The following is a 27,933-nucleotide window of genomic DNA, read 5'->3' as shown; positions in this document are numbered from 1 at the left end:
TGATAAATTAAAAATCAAAATCAAAATTGGGGTTTTATGGGTGTATCGGCTATATCGGCCCTTTACGATACAGATATTCACATCCATGACTCATATTGATAGTCATAGCAATGCCAGTGATAGTGCTGGTGCTGGTGGTGGACCTGCTACTGGTGTTGCTTAGCACACTATACATTCGTCTCCAGATTATGAAGTTGATGAGCACCGACGTGGTACACTAGGTTGGAATTATGAGTCTACTGGGTCACAATACAACTAACCAAGGGGGAGGAGCATCATGAAGAGGCTGGCATCAGTGGCACTCATGGAGCATCGGGACATCGGGAAGCTTACGAACATCATGGATATGGTTATGGATGCACATAACCGGTTGTGCCACTTTCATGTTGAAGTAGTCTTCCTGATCAACAAGTTCCATATGGATATAAATATCCGGATCCAAATCCAACTTATTTGTCATTAGTTTCATAGTCTCAGCAATACAAACAACAGTATGGCTATTAGTCTGGCACTAGTGGATATCCTTACTCAGGATCAGGGTCGATTCCTAGTCAGGATCAATCCTCTCAGGTTTCATTGACCTACTCTTTCTATCCGACTATGGTTATTATGGATATGCAACACCAATATATGTTGTACAACCATAGGTGCAGTCGGATGATTACGAGGACATGGAGGTCGACCAACCACAACCAACTAGATTTTCATTTTGGTGGTGAGGTGATTAGTGGGTTTTTAATAAGATAAAGTATTTTTTAGAGATTATTCACATTTAAGGAAATTGTTAAGTACTAAGTATTTCTACACTTACACTTACATACACATTTAAAAAAATAAAAAAATAAAAAAAATCACAACAACAACAACAAAAAGGAGAAAAATTGAAAAAAAAAAATGTAGAAAAATATAAGAACTTAGGAGAAGCTTCCCTAAGTCAATAGATAATTAATATAGTAATTTTACATATATAAAATTAGATTGTGACTTGTTAGAAAAATGAATGAAGTACATCAAATTCAACATTCAACAATATAGTTAAGTAACAAAACAATCAATAACCTATTTATTGTACAAATACAATTTTGAAGTTACATCTTAATGTTTATTATTTATACATTATAACACTAACACTACTTACAAGTTACAATTTACAACTTAGTTACAATAAGTTACACTAACACTAAGTTCACTAAGTTACATTCAACAATATACTAACACAACTTCTAGTTACAAGTTACACTACTTACGAAAGTTTGATTTTTTGCAAAAATAAAAAATAAACAAATAAAATAATGTACCAAAAGTTGGCAGATATGTGATCGCATACATCGCATATGCACTGCAATCGAATATGCAATGATGGCATCTGTGATATGCATATGGGAATTCGCATTTAACAACACTAATGATATCAATTTATGACATATATCAATAGTTTATATATATATATATATATATATATATATATATATATATATAAATCAACACTACCGCAACTTACAGTAGGTCAACCCGCCAAGACAACATTCTTACCAAAGAATGGTCCACTACACCATTGAATACAAGGTCAAAACATTCCATCTTAGAGTTAACAAGATCAACTACCTCAAAAGTAGATGAGGGGGCCACAAATAACCTCAAAAAATAGTGAGAGAACTAAGGATGTGAGGAAGGGCCTTACGGCTTGACAAACATTTTAGAATAGAAGCCCAAACAACAATAACCAACAAACTCTTACTGCTGCTAACCAATTATTGAAAATCTGAAGAAAAAATGGCCTAAAAGATTAGAAGGAAAACACCAGTTTTTAAGAAAGATTAGAAGAGAGAGAAAAAGAGGAAAGAAAGAAACGAATTAAGCAAGGGAAGCACCCAAGACAAGGAAGGGAAGGGAAACGCCACTTGTTGAGAGAGAGAGAGAGAGAGAGAGAGAGAGAGAGAGAGAAAGAAAGAAAGAAAGAAAGAAAGAAAGAAAGAAGAAAGAAGAAAAAGAAGAGGAAAAAGAAGGAAAGAAAGAAAGAAGAAGGAACCCTAAGAACACTTAAGCACTTAAACCAAGTTAGAAGAGGAGAGTTTGAGAGAGAGAGAGAAGAAGAAGAAGAAGAAGCTCATAGCGCTGGGATATCCAACACTACATTTATAATAATAGAAATAGGGGACAATTACATAATACCATTATTAGGAGTAAAAATTAAATAAAGACAAGGAACAAATGAGGAAAGCATAAAAATAAAGATAAAATAGGAGAAAGGCTAAAACTGAGGCCCTTAACACAAAAGGGTTAGGTGCATGTACCTGTGGGCCCAGTCATAGGCCCACACATACATACACCTACAGTTTATAGATATGGAGAAAGCATTTCATAGACCACCTCAGGTGGTTATTTGGTAGGCGATGAGAGGAATGGGGCCCCAGGGGATATACCGACATCACAAAAGACATGTTTGAGGGTGCTTGCATTATCGTCCATTCTCATGTACACCATTTATCCATTACGGTAGTTAAGGTTGTGTTTGGTTGCACCAAATATGACAATTTTTCATAATTAATCAGTCTAATTTGTTACAAAATACCTTAAAATTTCATGATCTTTAGTGCAGCCAAATGCAGCCTAAGCCTTTACCTTTTTGCACTTATTATACATGAGTTAACCGCCAATATCTAAAATGAGATACCTAGTTGTACATTGGTTGTGGATGACGAAGTATTAGTTGATGAACTGCAGGCGGGGTGAATGCTAGGAAGACTGTAAAATCTAGAAGCTTAGTGAATAGTTATAGAGAAATGATAGAGAGATTGATGAAAATCTTTTCAATAGAACTAGAGCTGGGTGGATGGCATGGAGATGTGCCTATATATTGCTTTGTGCTTGTCTCATGCTTACGAGACTTCAGTAAAAACTTAATAAACATATATTCAACCAACTACAATATATGGAAAAGAAAGTTAAGTAGGAAGTTTAGAAGGTAACAAGAGCAATAATTGAGTGTTGCGGAGATATGTTGAGACGTATGTGTCAGAAAACTAGGAAATTGACCAGCTATGATATATGGAGAAGAAAGCCAAGAAGGGAGTTTTGAAGGTTACAAGAACAATATTTGGGTGTTACGGAGGTATGTTAAGATGTGTCAGAAAACTAGGAAAGGTAGAACTAAGATTAAGGTCAATTTTTTTTTTTTTTAAAAATGCTAAATAAAAGTTCTAGTGGTGGAGAGTAAACTGAGATGCTTCGATCATGTGCAATGAGCCCAGAGAAGGCTCCATCAAGGAAGGAAACTTTGTTTAGAGTTGAAAGGCCGGAAAAGAGTGATAGAAAGACCTAAAAAGACTTGGATTGAGGCGGTGAGAAGGGATATGAAAGTTTGTTTATGTGAGAGGAATGATTGGTAAAATGGAATTTTTAAAGCTGACCCCAAATATTTGGGACATGTTCATGAGGTTGATGGTGATTTATAAGGTAATTTATCTTTTCCTTTCTTTTTTGCATAGTTATTTATGCATACAAGTATTAAATCATTGCATTTCGACAGTGCTACTTAATGCAACTGGATAAATTTTCTATCTTAATATTTCAATGCCTAAAAGTCCCTGAACCAAAGTTGTGAACTTGCTTTTAGAGATTTGAAATTTTGAATTACGCAAATTATTTAAAACTATGTTTGGAATGTTCTGATTTTCAAAGAATGCCCTACTGAGATTTCCGAAATAATCTACTTCAATTATCCATGTCAAACTACATAAAATTTTCAAGCACCTTGAATCTACAATCTTAACGAATACTGTCCATGGGTAATATAAAATTTTGTGAAAACTAATTAGATAAAATGAATGTCAGATTAAAAGAGGAATAGTTCTGATGAATTGAACTCCACATGTTGAATTATATTGCACAAGGAGTGAAGCAAAGCAGAAACAAATTCAAGTGATGGAGCAGGAAAACATCTAATTCAAAATGTTAACATGTATAAATAACTATGAAGCAGGAGTGGGAGAGTGAGTCCGAAGCACAATTCAAAATGGGAGCAACACTTGGTTCGAGGGATTGTACAACTAAGCCTTGAATTAAGTCACTAATTTCCATCATCATCACCATCGGTGGCTGGCAGCACCATCAGCATCAACATATTACTACTACTACTACTATTATAAACAAATAAGTGCACTTGCTTAGGAAGCTTTCAAATGCAACTCTACCAAAATAGGGTAACACTAAGAAGGGAAGTAAACCCAATTAAAGCCTTAGTGATTGATGCAGACATGACTTCATTTGGCAAAAAAAAAAAAAAGAAAAAAAGAAAAAGAAAAAAAAAAAGAGAATAGAACTATCCATACCGCGGTATCAACAAGACCTTCACGTCCCCCCATTGTATGAAAGAAAAACTCCGTAGCCGTCAAGCCAGTGTAGAATGAGTTAGCCACAAAACCTTTAGCCTACAACAAGAAGAACGATCCCCTTCAACATATTATGGTAGTGTGCAATAGAAGAATGTGAAAGAGAAGAAAGGATGTCCTTTTGGCATTAATATAGAGATCTAAATATTAAAACAATGTATTAGTACAGGACATGGTCCACAATTTCCAAGACAAACCGCTGGAGACACTAAGTGAAGAAGTAAACTTTAGGGGAAATGACTGTTGTTCAAGATAAAAAGGAAAATGAATTTCCAATATACAACTAAGTTTATAAATGCCACTACCACCACCACTATATCGCTCCTACCCAAGGTTACTTGGATCACAGGCTGCTTGGTGACATGGTATGGGAATGAGTATGGAGTCATGTGCCCTTCCAATCCATACACCAAGTACATGAAATGTAGTATACAGTTTTATATACAAATAGATTATGTGAATTATAAATGAAACCAAATGTTATTATCATAGATTCCACATGCATAGTATTATATTATGTGCACGCTATTGCATAAATCAAAGTATAAATATCTATATTCTGAATATGAAAAATTTACATTGTAAATTAATCAACAAAAACTTTGGGTTAGTAAAAATAGTGATCCGGATAGCAAATGATCCATAAACTGGATTGTGTGATTTGGAATTGAAAAGGAGGGGGTGTTAGCAATTTAGGTAACATTGCACCTACCATTACTGCTACAATCTGTGTCAGTATTGTAGATGTTGCTGGAAGTATTAGTACAAAAATATGTATCATGCAATAGCCATCCGCCAAGGATAGAAGAGAATGCGTAAGTATTATGGCATAGCAAAATGAAAAAAGTGGCATTTTCTGATTTCCACTTTGGGAATGCATTGTCAGATTAGAGGTAAAAAAATGGCCGAGAGGAGCGATAGAGAGTCGAGAAGTAATCGAGATGAGCACCGAGAATCCCGCTGTAAGAGAATAGCATCGATAAGCAGGTCAACCGGGTGTCAAAATGTTGACGGTCGTGGGAGGTCACCATATAGTGGTGGCATTCGAACAGATTCTGGGAGGGATACCACAAAAAGAGGAAGCGAGCAGGACAGAGATGACTGTGGTTCAGCAAATGATGAAGGCAATAGGATCGACGGGAACGGGAGCAATACCTAGGGAGTGAAACCGAACCAAGAAGATATTGGTGCCGATTGGATTCCTATAGGCAAGAAGGGTGGAAGGAGGCCTGTCAAGAAAGGGAAGGTCAGCAAACTCCTTGAAGAATCCTTACCATGTTCGTAAAAAGTTACCCTGCAGAGTGGTTGTAGGAAATTTTTGGTAGAGTTTTTGGAAGAGTTGGCAATGTTATCGAAGTAGGCATCCCTCACGCTGGCAGGAGTGCAGCCCCACGCTGTTTTGCTTTCATCCGTATGCAAACTGAGGTGGAGGTAGTTAGGGCAATAAAAACTGATGAGGACATAACGTCACGTACACCCTTACGTATGTACCAGAGGAGGTGGGTCACTCCGATCTCCATGTAGTTAGGCGAGTACCCGTAATCGTGCTGAAGACCCCATATACATGTGTGAGCATCTGGAAGACCCCATACTGGGAATATGCACATGGGCTGCTCTATGGAGTGATCCATACCGTTGGATCGGAGGGACGCGAGAGCCATTGGATCGTTGATCGTCCACATCAACTATAGACTTTTATCATATTTTAGGATTTAGTTTTTGACTATTTTATATTTGGACATATTATGAGTGTTTTAGTTGATTTTATTTAGACTAGGGCTATTTTCGTTAAAAATCACAAAACAAGGGGATTATTGTAATTCTTGAAACTTCTTGGATTTATAAAAAGAGGGGGGCGTGTGACCTCTCCCATTGGATTTTGTGATTTAAAAAAAAAAAAAAAAAATTTAAGAGAGAAAAGCTTTCTTCTCCCATCTTCATGCGATTTGGAACGAAGATTAATGCGAGGCTAATCTTCATCAACAGAGGTGTGAGGTCTCCATTTATCCCCACAAACTATTTTCTCTTTTCTCCCTCATCCAGATATTTTCTTCAGGTTCTTAATTCTCTCATCCCAGATCTTCGTCTTCTCTCAAACCCAACTTTCCCATACCCATCCACAAACCAAATCCTAACCGACCTAAACACATCCTCCCACGGCACACGTGTGACCATACGGCCACACGTGTGAATCCCACCTGCCCCTTTTGGTTTCCCACCATCATTATCATAACCATTTCTTCCATCCCCGAAACCCTAACCGTAAACCTAAAATTCCTAATTTTCCTACTTTCCCAAATTCCCAAACCCTAATTTTGACCCTAGGTGGTATTAGGTTTCCTTTTTTGAAATAGACTATACCCTATGCTAATTGGATGTCCCTACATTCATTAGATCTAAGTTTCTTTTTATTTAATGATCTTGTATTACGATGTTGGTAGCTTAGGTCAGGATTATGCATAACTCTCTTTTGATTTTCAAGATATTTGTGATGAATATAGCAATGTTTGTGTTTTTTTATTAAATATCTTAATTCGGTTATTTGATCTCACGTGTTACTTAGTTCATGCATCGGTTCTGCATCAGAAACCCTCGACGGCGAGAGGTTCGGAGTGAAGGAAATGCTCGTACAAAGAGCTGAGTTCGGCATAGAAGTGGTGAATAAGGAAATGTGGTCAAATTCAGGGAGAGGGAGATGGGTCTCCATAAGAAAGGAGGACGACCTGTAGGGAGGTCGATCTTAGGGGAGGTTGTGGGAGAGGCAAAGCAGGTGGTCGGAATATCCAGAAAGTCCGATAAGTTGGAAGGTAGGATTAGGTCATTGTGGAGGAACGAAGAAAAGCCAGAAGTCCTCATGATGAACCATAGAAAATGGGTTTGAAGAAGGGACTCCCAGACTGGCAAGGAGGTCTGTGTGGATCCGGCAGCGGTTAATCATGCCTGGGAGCTTTTCTAGTGGTCGGTTGTGATCGATACAATAGAGGGTGCTCGCCTCTCCCAGGTCAAGGCTACAAGCTAGCTGTAGACAGGAGGAGGGCGACTGACAAATAAAGCCCCTGGAAGCCAATACCCTATGGATATCCATCACACCAGCCACAAACTTGGATTCTATGGTCATGGTGGGTATTAGAACAATAGTTCAGTTAGATCAATTCGAAAATGGGAAGATGCATCCCACATGGAACTGAAACTGAATGGTTCCTGATTTGGGGCATTCCATTGGAGCTTTGGAATAGAGAGGTTATCTCTGCCTCAGGGGATTGCATTGGGGAGGTCTTGACGATTGACGAAGCGTCTATAGTAGGGGAAGATCTTAGTGCCACCCATATAAGTATAAGAGGAAGAAAGATGACCCCAATGCCAGCTTTTGTCACCCTCAGGGTAGGAGAGCTAAATTTTCAGCTCAGTGTGGAAAAAGAGGAGCAGTGGGGATTTCCTTTCAGGTGGGAGGAAGCCTGGAAGAGAAGGGAAGTATTGTTGATGCCATTTCCAGCAAGAAACTATGCTAATGATGGAGCATCATTTATGTAGTCTTGCAGAGCTCAGCTCGAGTGTCTAATGATGCCTTGCTATTAGAGGATACCTGGCCAGGTGGCACACCCTTCTTCGTCAATTGCCATGGGGTGCTCTGAGGGAGCACAACGAGACCATGCTACCCCTTTAGTTTACTACATGGACTTTGGGACAAGGTGTCCCGTATCGGTATCGGTTGGCGTAACGGTGCCCTCCGAAACCGATACGGATACGGGGGCGTAACGGCGATACGGGGGCGTAACGGCCCGTAACGGTGCAATTTTTTGTTTTTACTAAAAAAATATGAAAAAATATGGATTAAATCCAGAATATTCTAAGCATTCCAAATATGCATTCATTTATAAATTGGAACATGTTTATGGTAGTGTAACGGTCCACTCTTTGGTAAGAAGTTGTATCGGCCTGTCTGATTAATTTTTTAACCAGGTAACTTGAATTTGACTAAAAAATTCATATATTTAATTTTTTAAATATGTAATTTATATACTTAACATCTTGATATCATTTCTCCCAATAGTTCTTTAAAAAAACGAAATTAAATTCAGGTAGATGGCGTTGCCAATTTGGGGCTGACTTGGAGGACCAATTTATTCTCCAAATCAGCCTCAAATTCATTCCATTTATTGTCATTATCCCACTTATAAATTGGTGGATGTTTATTGGATAGTGAATCATAAAAATAAAAAAATAAAAAAATCAAAAGGCCCTATTTTTAAAAATAAAAGTTCACAAATTAACAATTAAAACTATTCAAATAATTTAATTTTGGCATTGTGAGTTAGCAATTGCAGTCCATAATTTTATTGTCAAATTTCAAGTTAATATATGTCTCGTGTACAATTTTTTAAGGCTTGAATTAGGAGGGACTCAGATGTAAAGTGCAACACACGTGTCAAAGTTTTTTGGGCCTCACCCGTGATGAATGTGTTATATCTACACCATCCATCCATTTTGCTAAATAATTTTAGAGCATGAGCCCAAAAATGAGGCACATCCAAAGCTCGGGTGGATTGCACCGTAAGAAACAATAATAATTAAATGTTCACCGTTAAAAATTTATTTGGGGCTAAAAAAGTTTTAGATCAAGCTAACATGTGTGTTTTCCCTTCATCCACGTCAATGTAACTCAATTAACAGTTTAGATTGAAAATAAACATTACAGTGGACTTTAGGAAAATTTTAATGGTAAGTATTCTATAACCACTATTTCCTATGGTGTGGTCCACCTGAGATTTGGATATTACTAATTTTTTGAATCCTGACTTAAAATGACGTGGCAAAATGGATGGATGATATGGATAAAATATATACATTACGGTGAGGCCCACTCGGGTCTGGTCTGATTGGATGGAAAATAAACGTTACCGTGCGCCCTAAAAATCATTTAACCATGAAAATCATTATGCCTGCTGCTATTTTGGTGTGGTCCAGATGATCGCTGGATATAATTAATTTTTTCGCTGGTGCTCTAAAATGATCTCTGAAAATAGGTGAACGGTGTAGATGTAATAAATACATCACTGTCGAGCTCATATAACTTTGATCTCCTTTTGAACCGTTCGTACAACTCGGAGCTCGAGGAGTGTCAGCGCTCGTCTTTTGCGTGACACGTACCCACGGCAGTCAGCCGCTGTAAATTAAAAAAAAAAAAAAGGAGAGAGGGAAACGAAAAGAAAAAAAAAAAGGGAAAGAAAGAAAAGAAAAAGAGGGAAAGAAGAGATTGAGAGAGAGAGAGCGAGAGAGAGAGCGGGAGAGAGAGGAAGAAGAAGAAGAAGATCGGGAAGCAGCCGGGCGCAGCCGCAGCCGCAGCCGCAGCCGCTCGAGAAGAAGAAGAAGAAGAAGAAGAAAGAGAAGAAGAAGAAGAAAAGAAAGGAAAAAAGGTAAGTTTTTTTCTTCTTTTTTTTTTTTCCAGGCCCGTAACAGCCGTTATGGGTCAGTAATGGCCGTTACGCCCGTAACGGCCGTTACGGGTACAAAATCGGGACATCGGCCGATACAGCCCCGTATCGCGTAATGGGTCCCACCGTTACCGTTACGTATCGGCCGTTACGGCCGATACGTAACCGATTTGGGATACCCTGCTTTGGGAGGTATCGTATGAGGGAGATGGTGAGTCACGTGGCAAGGAGATTTTTTCTCCCTGGGCTTCAGAACAAGCTTGAAAGGAGGCTTGATCCAAGGCAAGGAATAAAGATTAGTGTAGGAAAGGCGTGGCAAGCTCAGAGCAGCTTCAGAGGCAGGGTTCAAAGTTGTAGCCTCTGCTCACTGGAGGATCGTTCGATAGTTGTCCACCTCGAGCAATGAAGAGGCTTTAATGTGATGTTGTCATTGGGCTCGGGTGTTGGTGTGGTATCAATCGAAGGGGAGGTTGATGGTACATTCACAGCACACATGCGTGTTCAGACTCAATAATCTCCTGGGCTTGCCCGTGCGAGCCCATCTGTTCTAATGGCACACGTGGCTCACCCGGCTCTCGAACAACCCATTTTAAGTGTTGTTCCTTCTCCAGACAAACATTTTTTTGTTCCCTTACAACAGAGGAGGGCCAAGGGTTGTCTTGCGTCAAAGAGATTCCTCTGCCTTCCCTTTGGTGCAGAAGCCAACCATTCCCCATGTAGATGAGCATGTTGCGCGAGCTACAATCCCTAAGGAAGTTGCTTCTTACCTAGCCTCATCGAACGAAAAGGACACTTCAAAAGATCCCACCCCAGTCCAATCTATAGAAGAGCCCACAGACATGATGGTAGCCCCAACTAACCCTGTGGGTTTTGGACCTTAGCTCTCATTGGAGATGCTCTCACAAAAACTTTAGACATTATGCCTCTGCAGGCTACTATTGCAAGAATCCCCAGCCAGAAAGTAAAAAATCTCCATATCGTCAAGGCAAAATGTCCGAGCGAAGTTAGAAATTTTGAAGACAATTCTTAAAGAGAGAGAGAGAGAGAGAGAGAGAGAGAGAGAGATCAACTGGACAAAGGATGTCATTGATAGGGTTGGGAGGAAGCTGGGACTGTCTTTTCAGGCAAGAGACAAGAATGTTGTGGTGCTTTTCCAGTTCGTAGAATAGAGAGGGCATGAGGCAACCAAGTCAGTTTCTAGAAAGAACATGAAAGGTTGTCTTGAAAGCTCAATGAACTACGAGGTAAGGAATAAATTTAGCGAACCATTTAGGGGAAGGGTGAGGTCAGTTTCTCGATGAATGCAGTTAGCTAGAATGTCAGGGAATTGGGGCGTAGAGCTAAAAGATCCCAAATCAAGGCAATATGCAAGAAAGTTGATGCCCAGTTAATGCTCCAAGAGACCAAGCTATCCTCTTTTGCCAAATCCCTCTTGGATTCTGTCTGGGGTATTAAAACCACAGACTTTGTTAGCCTAGAGGCAGTGGGATCTAAAAGGGGAATTTTGGTGGCCTGGAATTCTTCAATCTAGAGGAAGGCATATGAATCGGAGAGTTTTGCATCTTGGTGGTTCTTACAGAAGTTTCTTCCGGTTTCCAAGTGTCTGTTTACTTTCGTTTATGAGCCATGCAAGACTGATCAAAGGAGCTCAAGACCATTCCTTCAAAGTGGAAAATTCCTTGGTATATAGGGGGCCAAAGGTTTCCTCTAATCCGGTGCCTAGGCCTTCCTAGGCCCACTTTTGATCACAAGCCGATTGTTCTCCAGGCCGATCTCGATAGTTGCAGTCCAAGACCATTCGGAGTTGAGGTGATGTGGATGGAAACTGCTAGTTTTCTCGAGCTTGTGAAGAGCTGGTGGCGTTCTTTCCAAAATTCCGGAACAACAGGGTTTAAATTCCATTAAAAGCCGAAGCTTTTAAAGGAAAAAACTGAAAGTCTAGAAGCAAGAAGTGTTGAGCTCCAAGGAGTTAGACCTGGATGATCTGTTAGGTGAACTTCACTCAATAGACCTTAAAGAGGAGGGTGATCATGATGCAGGACAATTAACCACTTGCTCTAAAAGCTCGAAATGTTAGAGTATGGCGAATTAATCAATTTATCTCATAGCCCAGGCCCCACATCTCATGGGTTAGGACCTCGGCCGAACCCCCCTCGTGGGCCCCAAATCACATGGGCTGCCCACCCCGATTGTGTCCCCGCATCCCACGAGCTACCCCACTCGAGCTCGGTGTTAAATGCCCCTGCATTAATCACCCTCGATGAGGAGTCTTGTACACGAGACCTCCCCCGTGGGCCCCAAATCACATGGGTCACCCACCCCGGTGTGTCCTCGCATCCCATGGGCTACCCCACTCAAGCCCGGCGTGAAAATGCCCCTGCATTAATCACCCCCAGTGAGGAGTCTCGAACACAAGACCTCCTGCTCTAATACCAATTTGATGCAGGATAATTAACCACTTGCTCTAAAAGCTCGTATTGTTAGAATATGGCGAATTAATCCCTTTATCTCATTGCCCAGGCCCCACATCTCATGGGTTAGGACCTCGGCCGAACCCCCCTCGTGGGCTCCAAATCACATGGGCAACCCACCTCGAGTGTGTCCCCGCATCCTACGGGCTAACCCACTCGAGCCCGGTGTGAAAATGCCCCTACATTAGGTCAACTGTCTAATGCAAAGAAAGAGAAAAGGAGCTCACTTTTGTCAAACTATTCCAAGCTTATTAAGGAAGAAGAGATTAAATGGAGGCAACACTCTAGAGAGATTTGGCTAAAAGAAGATGACAAGAACACGAGTTTTTTCCACAGCATAGCATCGACAAGAGCTCGCCACAACAGAATTAGTTCTATAATGCGATACGAAACGCACAAGTAGTGCCAATATATCCCACTTATTCGCTCTCGTGAGCATTTTCGATTTTCAATCCATGTTTTTTGTTGTAAATCGTGCTAAACCAGTGTCAAATGGTTACGAATCTATGATTCAACATGTTTTCCATGAAAAATCATGGATTTGGAATTTCGGTTTCAAGATTTGGGGGAGATGGGTCAAGTCGCGGAAAATTAAGAAAAATCGAAAATTCTCAATTTCTCGCAAATCAATTGCAATCTTTATATCCAAACACAAAATTAAACATGTATTTAACCTGATCTAGTGATTCTTCTTTTGCTTTTGAATATATTACTTTTATTTCCATACATGTCATCTTACGTTTATAAATTATATTAATAGACTTTGAATATACTTGCATCAGTTCAGTTGGAAAGCACATATATTAGGATCCCATACAAAGGAAACCCCTATTATGTGCACTTTTTTGTGATGTTTTGATTTCTAAGTGTGTATTGATGTCTTTTTCAACAATCCCTGAAGTTTCATTGAAAAATTTGACCAATTTTCCAATGTTCCCACGTTTCTCAACAACATCGAATCATTACGCGATAAAACCGATATATCCCATGCGATAACCGATATGTATCTGTATCCCAAGGGTGTATACATTATGCGATAACAATATTTAAAACATTGGATGGAACCAGGATAGAGAAGAAAGAAAGGGTTTGTGTAGAGATTGAGAGTTTCTAAAAGTGAAGACAGTCATTGACAGTTTGGGGAGAGGTAAGGCCCCCGGTCCAGATGGGTTCCCGTTAGTTTTTTTCCAAGCCTTTTGGAATGTGATAAAAGAAGATGTTGTGGATTACGTCAAGAAATTCTTACTAAATGGTCGGCTGCCTTCGAAACTTGGAACTTCGTTTATAGCCATCACTCCTAAGATCGAAGGGGCTGAGGGGTTAAAGGACTTCAACCCCATTAGTCTAATTGGAAGCCCTTACAAATTTTTTGCTAAGGTGCTCACTTCTATATTTAAAAAAGTGATGGGAGGCATAATATCTTCCAATCAAGGGGCTTTTGTTTGTGGAAGACAAATCCTAGACACACGTTTGGTAGCTCACGAATACATACTCCCACTTCTGCGCAAAGAAGTCCGGAATTGCATGCGAGCTAGACGTGGAGATAGCATATGATCAAGTTGAATGGGACTTCTTGGACTGCATGTTGGGAAGGTTGGGATGCGATGAAAAATGGAGAAAGTGGATCCGCACGCGTGCATTTCTTCTCCTACATATTCAGTGCTAGTGAATGACTCCCCCAAAGTTATTTACAAACCTTCTAGGGGTCTCAGGCAAGGAGACCCCATTTCCCCTGGCCTTTTTTTTTGGTTATTGCGGAAGCTTTCAATCGAATGTAATCCAAAGGGCAAGAGGTCGAGTTTTTCAAGGGCTTCGAGGTGGTTAAGGAGGGAAATTGGATATCCCATCTTCAATTCGCTAATGACAAGTTAATATTTTGCGAGGCAAAATCATCTAAGATTGCCAACCTTCGGAAAGTTGTTTTACGTTTTAAAGTGGTTTCAGGTATGCAGATTAATGTGGGGAAGAGTGAGATGTTGGGCATACACTTATCCAAAGTTAAAGTGTCTTCTTTCACTTCGTCTTTTGGGTACAAATCAAGTTCCTTCCCATCTACCTGCCTGTGCCTTCCTCTCTGCTTGGATAAACTAGCCAAAAACCTTTGGGACAAGGTTATTGAGAGGATAGAAAAGAAATTATCCTCTTGGAGGAGTCATTACCTTTCCCTTGGTGGAAGAACTCTTATTAAAGCTACTTTCAACAACATGGCTTTGTATTTTGTCTCTATTCAGGCGCCCTGCTTCAGTTTAAGAGAGATCGGATAAGATGAGGAGAGACTTCCTTTAGAGGGGATCCTAAGAAGGCAATAAACTCCACCTCTTAAACTGGGGTGGAGTAGGTTTGCGAAATCTTCGCAGCACGAACAAGGCCCTTCTCAGCGAATGGCTATGGAGATCCGGGACCGAGGGAGGAAGTTTTTGGCGCAAGGTGGGAGCGACCAAATATGGCCTCGAAGAAGGAGATTGGTTTATTAAGAAAGCCCCCACGTACAAGAGTTCTCATATTTGGAAGTGAGTTTAGCCAATCTGACTGATCTTCTCGCGTGGTTTAGCCTTCTCTAAGGGGGGCGGCACCAAAATCAATTTTAGAAGGATCTTTGGTGAAAAAACTCCCCCCTAAGTTGCATCTATCCCTCCTTGGCTTGCTTGGCTCGATCATCTTCTTCACGGGTCGCGGATTGCTTTTCAATATCGGCGTCCTTGGTTGTTTGGTCCCCACCCTGTAGGAGGAACCTGTTAGATGCAGAGACGGAAGACTTCATCTCCCTCTTGAGCCATCTATTGCAAGTTGTCCATTCAGGAGGGGAGGATATGATGTTATAGTGGAAGCATAGGTCGAGTCATTTGTCAGTTAAATCCTTCCACTTTTTGTTTTATGAAGCCCCGCCCAAGGTTGCAGCTTTCACCTAGCTAGTCAGGAGGAAGAGAGTCCTTAAAATAGATAATCTTCAAAAGCGCTCAATGCCATCCTGAATATGTGCTTCTTGTGCAAACAAGATGCCCAGTCTATCGATCATTTTTCAACTTCTGCACATTCTCTTCAAAGTTCTGAGACTTCTTTCTTGCGGAATTTGGGATAAGTTGGGTCATGTCAGCCTACGTCTCGAGTCTTCTTTGGGCATGGCACGGGGGAGGAGGAGGATCTAAAAGCCAGAATGCTTGGCACCTTTCTTCACCACTTGTGTGGTGGACGATTAGGGTGGAGAGAAACAGAAGGCGCTCCAAACACGTCTCTAGATCGCTTGAGGTTGTAGTAGAGGAAGCAAAAATCTCTGTTTCAAATAGGGTTGATAGTGGTTAACACCTCATTCCCCCTGTTAGCCTAATCTAAAAATCCGGTGGCCCATAACAAAGTGAGAGGGAATTCCCTCCCTTGATTCGCCTCTCACTTCGCTATGGCCCACTAGATTTTTGGATCAGGCTAAGTTTTGGGCCATAGGGGTTTCATGAGGTGACTCATCTAGTGGAGTGCTCAAATTGTATATACACATCATGTGAGATGAGTTCTCAAAAAGTGCTCACAAGTTCTCATGAGAACTAGTTCCCAGGTGAGCATTATATATATATATATATATATGGTTCTATGCGGTCGACCTCATGGGAGCTTCCCATGAGGTCGAGTTATGTGGGCCCCACCATGATGTGTCGAACATCAATAGCATGCATTTGATAGGTTCCTTTAAATTATGGGATATCCAAAAAATCAGCCGTATAAGGAACTCAAGTGGGCCATACCATCTAAAATCATGTGAAGACATGCCTAAAACATATGAAAGCACTTGGTGGAGCCCACCTGAAAATTGGATGCCTCTGAAACTTGTTATGACCCCTCATCCAAGTGGGACACCCATAATGGATGGTCTGGACTTGTGAACTACATCTCAGTGGGCCCAACATATGATTATGAATGTTTTAATGGGAGGGTAACCCCTCTCAACTTTTGTATGTGGTGTGGCCCACACAAAGTCATGGATTGACTTGATTTTTAAGCCCAAGGCCCACCATGGAATTGTGCATCTGACTGATGGGGTAGATGTTGACACACATCACGGCAGGGCCAACACAGCTCGACCTCATGGGAAGTTCCCATGAGGTCGAGCGCAAAGAACCATTTCCTTATATATATATATATATATATATATATATATATATATATACACGGAAACGCTCACCTGCGAACCAGTTCGTACGTAATACGTACAAACTTTTTTGAGAACCCATCCTACGCGATGTGGATCCAAAATTTGAACCGTTCATGTGAAGCAGCACCTCGTGAAACCCCCCGGGCCCAACTTTTACTTTGATCTAAAACTTTGATGGCCCACGAAAAATGAAAACAGTTTCCTCCCTTGATTTGCATTTCTCTTTGCTATGGCCCACCAGAATTTTAGATAAGGGTGAAAATTTGTCGCATGAGGTTTCATGGGATTCCGCATCACATGGACTGTTCAGATTAGACACCCATGACTCGTGTGCAAAGGTGCGCTCGTGCGTAGGTGCGCAGGGGAGCATGACTCTATATATATATATATATATAGACACACACAAAAAACTAGTTGTACGTCCAACTAGTTAATTTAAGAGTTAATTAATGCTAGTAAATAGAGATTAGGCAAAAGTTATTTCAAGGAGCAACGGGGATGTTAGGTTGGGTGGGCCCCACCGTGAGGTTAATATAAAATCCACTCCCTTGATTTTTACTAGGTCTACCTTGATGATCATCTGAAATACACTCCAACCATTAGATGCCAAACCAAAAGCTAGGCCTAGGGCCAAAAAATCAGGCCTATATGTGATTCAAATGGGCCACACCAAGGGAAACAGATTGGAGAGTGAGCTTTTGCAATACATTGTTTCCAATTGAATGGTCCACCTAAACCATTGAAGGGGCTGATTTCCAGTCCCTACATCTATCATGGGACTCACCTAATGATTTTGGAGGACTCACCCAAAGCCGACAACTTCTTTCCTCTTTTAAATGACTTTCTAACGAGTTGTGTGTAAGCACTCTCTCTCTCTCTCTCTCTCTCTCTCTCTCTCTCTCTCTCTGTGTGTGTGTGTGTGTGTGTGTGTGTGTGTGAGAGAGAGAGAGAGAGAGAGAGAGAGAGAACTTTATATTGAAGGCAAACCACCCCTCGAACCAAGAAAATGAATGTAAGAAATAGTCATTTCTTTGATTCTTTGGCTAGTCCATTTCCCATGGTAGTCACAATATGTCAAACATTGACAATTGGGGGATGATGTTATCTTTGGGCAGCTCAACCTCACAAGAACTATAATCCAAATTTTGGACTCCGTACACCCTTGTCAAAATCTCTAGACCTATCCTCATGGATACTTATCAACGATGATATCAATCTTAGCAATGTTGGCCTCCTCTTTCCATTTTACAGTTTACGCATCTCTTTCAATCCGTCAGCACAAGCACTACTCTTTGCATGATCAAGAAAGGGTATACGCTATCTCAAATGGACTCTCTAGATCTCTCCTCATGGATACTTATCAACAATGATATCGGTCTTAGCAAAGTTGGCCTCCTCCTTCCATTTTACAGTTTCTGCATCTCTTTCAATCCTTTAGCACCAACACTATTCTTTGCATGATCAAGTAAGGGTTTTGTATGTATTATTCAGTCTATTCCAACGCTATCTCAAATGGAGTTGAAATTTGCACTATATTGACTACTAAACCTCAATTTTGTAAAGAATGGCAACTTTATTAAAAGGTTAAAAAACCACGACAAGAATAGAAACATTGAAGGAATAAAGAAAAGCAAGAAAACAAAGAAAGCTTGGTTCATAAGGTATCACACAAACCCCAAATACAAATACAAAAACCCAAATATTTTCATACTACCTTAATGCAGGGGCATTTTCACACCGGGCTCGAGTGGGGTTGCCTGTGGGATGCAAGGGCACACTTGGGGTGGGCGGCTCGTGTGAGGCGGGTGGCTCATGGGAGGCAGGCCCCACCCGTGTTAGGCGGGTGGCTCGTGTGAGGCGGTACCCATGTGATTTGGGGCCCATGAGGAGGGTTTGGCCAAGGTCCTAACCCATGAGATATGAGGCCTGGGCAATGAGATAAAGGGATTGATTTGCTATGCTCTAATAGTTCGAGCTTTTAAAGCAAGTGGTTAATTGTCCTGCATCAAATTGGTATCAGAGCGGGAGGTCTCGTGTTCGAGACTCCTCACCAGGGGTGATTAATGCAGGGGCATTTTCACACCGGGCTCGAGTGGGGTTGCCTGTGGGATGCAAGGGCACACTCGGGGTGGGCGGCCCGCATGAGGCGGGTAGCTCGTGGGAGGCGGGCCCCACCCATGTGACACGGGTGGCTCATGTGAGGTGGTACCCATGTGATTTGGGACCCATGAGGGGGGTTCGGCCGAGGTCCTAACCCATGAGATGTGGGGCCTGGGCAATGAGATAAAGGGATTGATTCACCATGCTCTAACAGTTCGAGCTTTTAGAACAAGTGGTTAATTGTCTTGCATCATACCTCCACTCACGTCTTTTAGGCCTTACCCTTCCCCATTTATGGCCTTCAACTTGAACCGGCTCACTCCTAACTAGTTTAGTTTTTTTAATCTCCAATGCACATGTCCAAACAACCTAGAGGCTCGACACAGTTTGTTTTGTGCCACCAGGACCCAATTTTAGGGGAAAAGCTATCCCAAATTCAAGTTGATTATGTTTTGCTCCCTCCTTGAGGAAAGATTCATGTATATCCACTGATGTGGTACTTCATCATACGATTCACATAAGATCCATCTGTCTAAATATCATATGCATCTAACAAGCCGTATAATTTGGAAGAAGCTTATGCAGTTTGGGAAGGGGCCTTCCTAGTCTTGCCACTCATCCATGTCAATATTCTCATTTCAATTACTAATACGGTAATACTCAAGTGAGATAATGGTTTGCATACATCTTCCCACTTAAGAAGGTGGAATTTCTACTTCTCTGCAGCCCCACGCCATAGGAAGTCCCACCTAAACTTTTCTAATATATCTAAAACCAGCTTCAAACATTTGTACAAGGACATGACGTAAAGGGCAAGGTTGGAGAGACCCGCTTTAATAAGAGTGATGCCCCATGCTAACGACAAATGTTGGCTCTTCCAACTAGATACCTTTTTTCAAATATTTCAATTACCCTACTCCACAAAATGTTTTGTCGGTTTACCCACGCACAACAAAAGGCACAAATAAGTAGTAGGAAAAGACCCAAGACCACATCCAAAAATAGCTTCATAAGAAACTTCCACCTCGGATAACCCAATGCCAAGCATCTTGCTTTTCCTCACATTAACCTTTAACCCAGATTTTCCCTTCAAAGAACCCCCAACATTTTCCTTAAAGTATCCACCGTTGATGTGTTTGCATAGCAAAGTAAAAATGTATCATCCACAAATTGTAAATGAGAAATCCAAACCCCGTCTCTTGCTCCATGGAACACAGAGATAAGGCCCGCCTCCTGACATTTGGCTAGCATTCTACTCAATGCATCTGCAACCACAACAAACAAAAGTGGGGAAAGTAGGTCCCATAGCCTCTCGATGCTTTAAACAAGCCCTTTGGAGCACCATTAACCAACACTGAGAAACAAGCTGTGATGCACATTCAATCTACCCCATTTGTTGCCACACCCGATTCTTGTACGCATATATTCAAGAAATCCACAATCAACATGGGCATAAGCCTTCTCAATATCTAGTTTACGCACCACTCCTTTCTTGCCCTCTGTGTCTTGAACTGGTACACTAATAAGCAATCAATGCGCTATGTAAGATATGTATCCCTGCAACAAAGGCTCCTTAGTTCTCAGATATAACAGAAGATAGAAGCAACCTAAGTCTAGATGCAAAAATCTTTGCCATTATCTTGTAAGACTTTCGATTAAGCTAATGGATTGAAAATCCGATAGTGATTTTATTTCTTTTTTACGGATGATAGCTATGAAAGAGGCCCCCATCCCCTTTGCATGCTGGCCTTTATCTTTTATCTTCTTTTTTTTTAAGACACGAGGTGTCCCCGCCCCTTTTGAGGCGAGATTATTCCCTACGGATACACGCAATCACCCACAACCACTGTATCGGGTAACGCCAAGGAGGGGGGTCACACTTGCAGGGAGCAAACCCACAATGATGGCCACTCACCCAAACCTCGGTGGGTGCAAGCTAGCCTTTATCATAGAACTCTTTGATGAAATTCACTGCATCCTCCTTGAGCACGTCCCAAAATACTTGATAAAAGGCTAAAGGAAAACCGTCTAGGCCCAGGGCCTTGTCTCTGCTTAAGGAGTCAATGGCACTCTTTATTTCTTCAACCGACATTGGCTTTTCGAGCGATTCACTGTCCTCGGATGAAATACAATCAAAATGCGGGTTGTCCAACAAAGGTTCCCTCCACCCTTCACCGATAAACTTGGAATAGAATTCCACTATAGATGAACAGACTTGATCCTTCTCTTCTATTCTCTGGCCCTCTACCATGAGAATACTTTTCCGGTTGTTTTTGGTTCTAGCAATAGCAATGTTGTGAAAGACTAGTATTTTATCCCCTTCTTTTAGCCATAGTGCCCTCGACCTTTGCCGCCATATAATCTCTTCTTCTCAGCAAACAAGGAAGAATGCCTGAGACGAAACACCAACACCCCCCCCCCCCCCCCCCCCCCTATCTAGCTTATTCCACTCGCCAAGTAATATTTTCCGCCTTACCATGTCTTTCGTGAAGGAACTTTTTCCATTCAATCAATTTTACTTTTAAGGAGCTTCAATTTATGGGCCAAACAAAAACCAATTGAACCAGACACATCGAAGGACCTCACCATTTCATAATAAGCTCAGCATATCCTTCTATTTCCAGCCAAATAGGTTCAAAGCGAAAAGGCTTCAACTCCTAACTGTCCTCAATGACGTCCAAAAGAATAAGACGATGATCTAATATAAGTCTTGGAGGGCCCTGTGAGGAAACCAGAGGATACTTGCTAATCCAATCAGCTAACAACATAAACCTATCCAATCTAACCATAATCGGATCAACCCTCTCGATGGACCATGTGTACTTCATACATTCCTCAAAGCCTTTCATGCTCCTAGTCACTCAGCCCACACTTGACTTTTTGATAAAGAACCTAACGACGTTAAAATCGCCCACAACACACCAAGGAAAATTAAAACAAGCTCTAACCTGATTCAACACTGCCTGGAAGAGCTATCTGTGAGTCAAAATGCACGGGCCGTACACTTCAATGAAGAGCCGTCTAAATTGTGAAGACACTTCCCTAAATAGAACCGACAATAGAAAAGAACCAATGACATTATCTTCTAACAACCAAAAAATTGTCTTCCAAGCCACTACCAACCCCCTGCCTTCCTGACTTGCAAAGGAGTGACGTAGAGAGCATCATCGAACTGAGGAGCACTAATCTAATCCATGGTCCCCACGTGAATATCTTCTCCATCAAAATAACCCTACCTCACGTTGATGTTGACATCCTCACCGTCGTAACTTCTCCAAGCCTAACATTGAGGCTTGCATAATGCAGAGACATTTTCACACCAGGCTTGAGTGGGGTAGCCCGTGGGATGCGGGGACACACTCGGGGTGGGTGACCCTTGTGATTTGGGGCACACGGGGGAGGTCTCGTGTCCGAGACTCCTCACTAGGGGTGATTAATGCGCATTTCACACCGGGCGTGAGTGGGGTAGCCTGTGGGATGCGGGGACACTTGAGGTGGGCGGCCCGTGTGAGGCGGTACCCATGTGATTTGGGGCCCACAAGTGGGGGTTCGGCCGAAGTCCTAACCCATGTGATGTGGGGCCTGGGCTATGAGATAAAAGGATTGATTCGCCACGCTCTAACAGTTCAAGCTTTTAGAGCAAGTGGTTAATTATCCTGCATCATTGCATCTCCCTTGGATTGATACGTGTCCTGAGTCTCAGATTAAGCCTGGCACGTTCAAAGAGGGCATGTGTCGATAGGAGATGAGGCCCCCCATCACTAACAACTGTCGACTCTTATCAGAGCACCTAATATCTGGATTAAATATCACCGCCTTATGTGTTGGCTATTCAAGCGACTCTATCCAACACGTGCCACCCAAAGGCAGAGGGCTGACACCCATTCAATATCCAAGCCGCACATCCCCCGCGAGAAAATAAAAAATAATCCAACCACCCTCTTCAGCCATTTCTCAACCCATCTAAATGGAACTCACTAGCTTAGCTCCCTCATCACCCCCACCGCAACTCTCCTCCACTACCCAGATTGTAATTGATTTGGGATCCACCAAAGTTATACGCCTTCTAACGCAAATGTGAGCCGCGCTGATCTCATCCCATTCTCAATCTTCGGATTGATTCATGTCACTTCTCCTAGACACAATCCATTTGCCTTGAAAAAACTCCCACAAACCAAAGCTCCAATGGGATCGCCCACAAAAGATACCATACCTCCATCTCTCCAAAGAGGGACTTCTCCTCCCACTCGTAGACTGCCATGAACTAGCCCATCATTCAATAAGGTACCTACTGCAATGACCAAGTCGATATCAGCATTTGTCATGATGGACACCCACAATTCATATTCTCCCGGAGGTTTAATTATGCAGTCACCTTCATGAAGCCTACAACATACTTCGAATCAGACATGGACTTCCTTCAGAGACGCACTTCTTGTATAGATGAGCAAAATGGATCCACCTCAACCACTCGAATCCCTTGTTATCTTCTTTCCAAGCCCAAACTATTGGAGCTTCCAAAGAAGTTGACTCCTTCTGAGTCACAGTCCTACCAGCGGACTCACTAGTATCCCTCCCACTACAAATTTGATGAAGCTTTTTGTTACCCACGCCCCCTCCCTATCCACCACTTTAGCTTCCAATATCCTTCTCCAACCATCCCTAGACATCATACCCCCCCTCCTTTTCGAGTTCCCGCCCCTCCCTTTACTGCCTTTGCTCTGTTAAACACTTGTGCCAATCACCATGTCCGAGCTGTAGTGAGTTTTTCTGCACCAAAATCAATTGAAGAGTTGGCCATGGATCTTTGCTATAGCTCAACTCAACTCTTCTGACTGCATATGCACGAAGCAAAGCCCCGACATGCTTTCGACTAATGATCTCATGGAATCACGACTTCCATGACCCGCCTGCATTGACCAAAGATAATGATGAAGTGATCCTCGACCCTTTCAGGGAAAGCACTCAATGTAGAGAGTCGGATAATCCCTCAGCATAGGACAAAGGGCGTCATCTCTAGTCTTATGTTTCCTTACCACAACCATCCAACCTCCCTCATTCTACAACTCTAAAGGGTTTGGCGCACTAGTTCAACTATCTTCCCATTTCCTTTCTCTTCTCAAGAGAATCTAGAATCTACTACCTTGACCTTTTTTACCGCTCCGGTTAGAATGAGCCACCGACACAACGTCGCTAGATTCGCTTGAGGCATGAAAATGGTTTCCACTTTTTTTCCTTACCATGATCCTGCCCTCTTCATCTTTGTCAAATAATGGAGGGAGAGGAGGAGGTGGATAAGCTAATTTTGTGGGACTTCCTAGACTAACTAATTCCTCAATTATACTCCTAATCCCGTTGTTTCTATATTGCATTCCATATACTGTAATTTTGTTTAGATAATTTCAAAACCTTTAGATTCTGAACCTTTTTTGGGTGAAAAAGGGAGATGTAAAATTTGAATAATCTAGTATAAACGTTGGTACGATAAACGTTGGTATAAAAAAGTACTAAATATATGGTCCTTTGGGTTTCCTTCAGTACGGTAACTTGTTCATAGTAGAGTTACTGATACTGAACCACACCTACAGTCCATAAACTGGAACATGAGAATTTAGAGGTAGATTGGTCACAACCAAGTCATTCCAATTGGTTGCCAAATTTGCTTCAATCTACAATCCAGGTTGCTCCAATTCATGACTCAATTCCCTATAAGTCACTATAAATAAATATATCCAAACGCTTCATTCTTAACGAAAAATAATAATAATAACTATGACATGAAAATTGCAGTACAGTAATAGTATATGACACTGCAATGTCCCTAAGTAGAATTTCAAGCCTAATCCAGGTTGTGTTTGTGTGTCTACAAATTAACTTACCGCAGGTGTTTTTGAATTTATGGGAAAGTGCGGAAGACTTCGATCAATAAACCCATTAGGGGCACGGCGACCACCAACTGATTGTTGACCAACACATGCTACCATCTGGCTAATATTAATAGGAGACCCTTTTGATCCACATTGTGACATTATTAAAGGACTGTTTCTCCAATGCAACGACGCCATGCAAACCTGAAATAGAAAATGGAACTCAATGTAGTGTCAAGCTGCTTCACAGAAATCCATCCAGAGACAGACAAAGAACAATTTAATTGTCTTAGTTTATGTAATCAAGAAAATATTGATCAAAGCAGGAACCAAAGACATCCCACCCATAACATGTTATAAGTCGAAGGTAAAAATAAAAAATAAAAATAAATCATTAATAGATATTCAGCAATCTGCTCTAGAAGATTTAGTAAAGGAAAATTAGCAGGAACAACCCATGATTGGAATCAAGGCTCATCAATTGCACATGTCAAACACACGGACTCCAAAGCAAGATTTATACACAATTCATCCATGTGATATGAAACAAATGTGAATCAACTGCTACACCTCGAGTGCCAATGCAGCAAAATGGAGCATTCTTATTTGAACAAGGTTCAAATCCTTGGTATTTAACAAAACCACCTCATACAAGATGTCGATGCTCCACAAGAAAACTTTTATCATCCGCGGTATCAATGCAGATATTCATACATATTACAACAAAAGAATATAATGATGCTAGGAATCTTTAGAAAACTGCAGCACCCGAGTCCAGTACTTGCATATTCAATTAAGGGTAAGGATAAGGGATCCTTCCCTCCTAAGAACTGACATCCAGATTTGAACTCTTAAGGGTTATTATTTTGATTTTTCAGCAAATTTTGTCAATTAAGCAATACCTTCCACCTTAGATATTGTTAGGGAAGTATTTTAACATGATTATACTCATGAATCATGTGCAATGACCAACCCCTGACATACCAGTAGACTAAGAATTTGAATTTCAAGGACCCGTTGAACCCAATCCTTGTCATACTCAATATCCATGACCATACTAGGGTAACATAACTGTCAAAGTACATTGCTCCTGATGGGCGTGAGGAGCATGGGTATAGAGTAATGGGCATATTATTGTATGGTACTTCAAAGTATCATACATTAAGAAGATTAAGATGCATCTTAGAAAGATTATGGTGTATTTCTTATATTCTAAATAGGGTTGTTAATGCAGGGGCATTTTCATACCGGGCTCGAGTGGGGTGGCTTATGGGATGCTGGGGCACACTCGGGGTGGGCGGCCCGTGTGAGGCAGGTGGCTCGCGCGAGGCGGAACCCATGTGATTTGGGGCCCACGAGGAGGTGGAACCCATGGATTTAGGGCCCACGAGGAGGGTTTGGCCAAGGACCTAACCTATGGATTTGGGGCATGGGCTATGAGATAAATGAATTAATTCGCCATGCTCTATTAGTTAGAGCTTTTAGAGCAAGTGGTTGATTGAACCACTTTGATTATACATAACGTCTTACGGGTTGAGCACTATTATCAAGTCATCTCCCCTCTTTTCCTTCTTTCTACATTCTCTCCCATCTCTTTCCACCTACATGATATCAGAGACTTTCAAATCCATCCTATTCAGCTCTAACATCTTTTCCAATAACCGCACCTTCGATTCTCCCTATATTGTGATTTTACTATTTTTAGGAAATATGTGGACCAATTTAAAGATGTAATTGATGTGATTGAAGATGTGATTGATGTGATTGAGGATGTGAAAGGGGGTGCAATTGATGTGATTGAAGATATGAGGGCTGATTTAAAATTGTCATTAGGATTACTTTCTATGTTTGCTTTTACTATTATTAGGCTTTTACCATCATACGTAGGTCAGATTGGTTTGAAATAAATTATGATTTATTTGAAATCAATATCTAAGTTAGGGGATTTACATCAAAGATTCATTTAGGGTCTATAAAGCTGAAGTGGTGTAAGAGTTAGTCATTCCAAAAAATTTCTAAGTGTAATTATTTTCTTAAGCATTGTAAGAAGAAGCTCGATATTAATAAAGTTATTTCTCCCTCTATTCAAATATTCTTGTGTGTGTAATTCTTGTCTACTTCTTTGAGATTCGATATCAATATCTCATTGATTCAATAAACGGACTACATCATTTTAGCATCAAAACTGGTGATCATTGGGGAACTGCCAACTCTACATTATCTCCTAATGGCTTCAAAAGAGGTAACACAAGAAGTTTTTTCCAAGTAACCCAATTGATTGACACACTCACGGAGCGAGTAGCTCAACTTATGTGGTAGGGAATCTCAGTAATCAATTGTGAGAGCTCTGGCATAAAGGAAATCCAGAGACCAAAGTTAGAACATATGGACATGTAGGAGGAGGTCCCCACTAAGGTCCTAACCAACAACAAGCGGCCCAGTTTGTGAAGACACCAATGATCGACTCCTTCAATTGTTGGAACGTGACAAAGAGCCCGGAATTAAGGTAAAATTTTCGGAATTTCATCGATGGTTGCATGTTGACTCTCTCTCTCTCTCTCTCTCTCTCTCTCTGCCTTTTGAGAAAGCAAATGTGACGTGGCTACTTTAGAACCATGTTTTCAAAAAATTTATCCATCCAATTGGTTGGATAACAAGTTACAGTCCATCGACAGATAACTTCCAACCTTTTATGCATGTAAAACATTCAAGGATCATTTGATGAGTAGAAATAGATGATTTTTGTACTAAGTGAACTTCATATTAGGGCCAATCTATGGAAAAGTTCGATTTCACTTGCACTCAACTAGTTGGAAGTTATCTATTGGGTGAATCGTGCCCTGTAGACCAACCAATTTGACTTGAGACCTCTTTTTTATCCTTGTATAATACTTTATAGGCATATAACGCTTGATACATTTGCAGAAGGAAAATTGTACAAGTTTCATATATTAACCTAAAGGTAACCAATTAAAGTATGGGACTTGTTGCTAAGTTACAATCCCAAAATCAAATTGTTTGAACGATCCTAACCGCTGATTTTTTTATTATGAGGGGTGCGCTAGGCCCATGCAAGAATCCAACGCAGGGCAACACTAAGGAACCCAATAGCAAGCTACTATAGTGGGTTCTCCCCCACAAGAAATTAATTTAGTATCATATCAGCCAATGGGCCACGTATCTAACCATTGTTTGTGTAGACTTGTTTTTTGAAATAGGACCATTCGATATTTTTCATTCTTCACCATCCAATAAATGTCCAAGGAAATGATATTCAAATAATGAAATAAGCATAATTTTTGGCAAATTATATTAGTGGGATGAATACCAATAGATTACATGAATTTGAGGCTAATTTGGGGCATCAAGTGGTTCCCCAAATCAGCGACACTATTCATACGAATTTAATTTCAATTTTTTTCTTAAAATTTATTGGAGGAAATGATATAAAGTTTAGGAATATGCATTAGTGGGATGGGTGCCGACATGAATTTGGTGCCAATTTGGAGGCATTTGAGTGGCCCACCAAAC

The 27,933-nt window shown here is 41.1% G+C and overlaps 1 protein-coding gene across 4 annotated transcripts in view; it reads right to left on the bottom strand.

Moving 5' to 3' along the window:
• The window catches only part of LOC131253146 (DNA-directed RNA polymerase III subunit 1), a 250,463-nt gene that overhangs the window by 67,663 nt on the left and 154,867 nt on the right, over positions 1-27,933 (bottom strand). For 3 of the 4 annotated variants that reach the window (XM_058253999.1, XM_058253996.1, XM_058253997.1), the window contains 2 exons: positions 24,415-24,606; positions 4,332-4,430 (listed from right to left, as the gene is read on the bottom strand). In XM_058253999.1, coding sequence (XP_058109982.1) covers positions 4,332-4,430; positions 24,415-24,606 — 291 coding nt within the window. The remainder of the gene's footprint in view (positions 1-4,331; positions 4,431-24,414; positions 24,607-27,933) is intronic. The other variant, XM_058253998.1, reaches the window with a different exon arrangement.

The sequence above is a fragment of the Magnolia sinica genome, chromosome 8 (assembly GCF_029962835.1).
Source record: "Magnolia sinica isolate HGM2019 chromosome 8, MsV1, whole genome shotgun sequence".
NCBI classification, from domain to species: domain Eukaryota; kingdom Viridiplantae; phylum Streptophyta; class Magnoliopsida; order Magnoliales; family Magnoliaceae; genus Magnolia; species Magnolia sinica.
The sequence above is the reverse complement of the archived record's forward strand: the minus strand, read 5'-3'. Positions and strand labels throughout refer to the sequence as shown.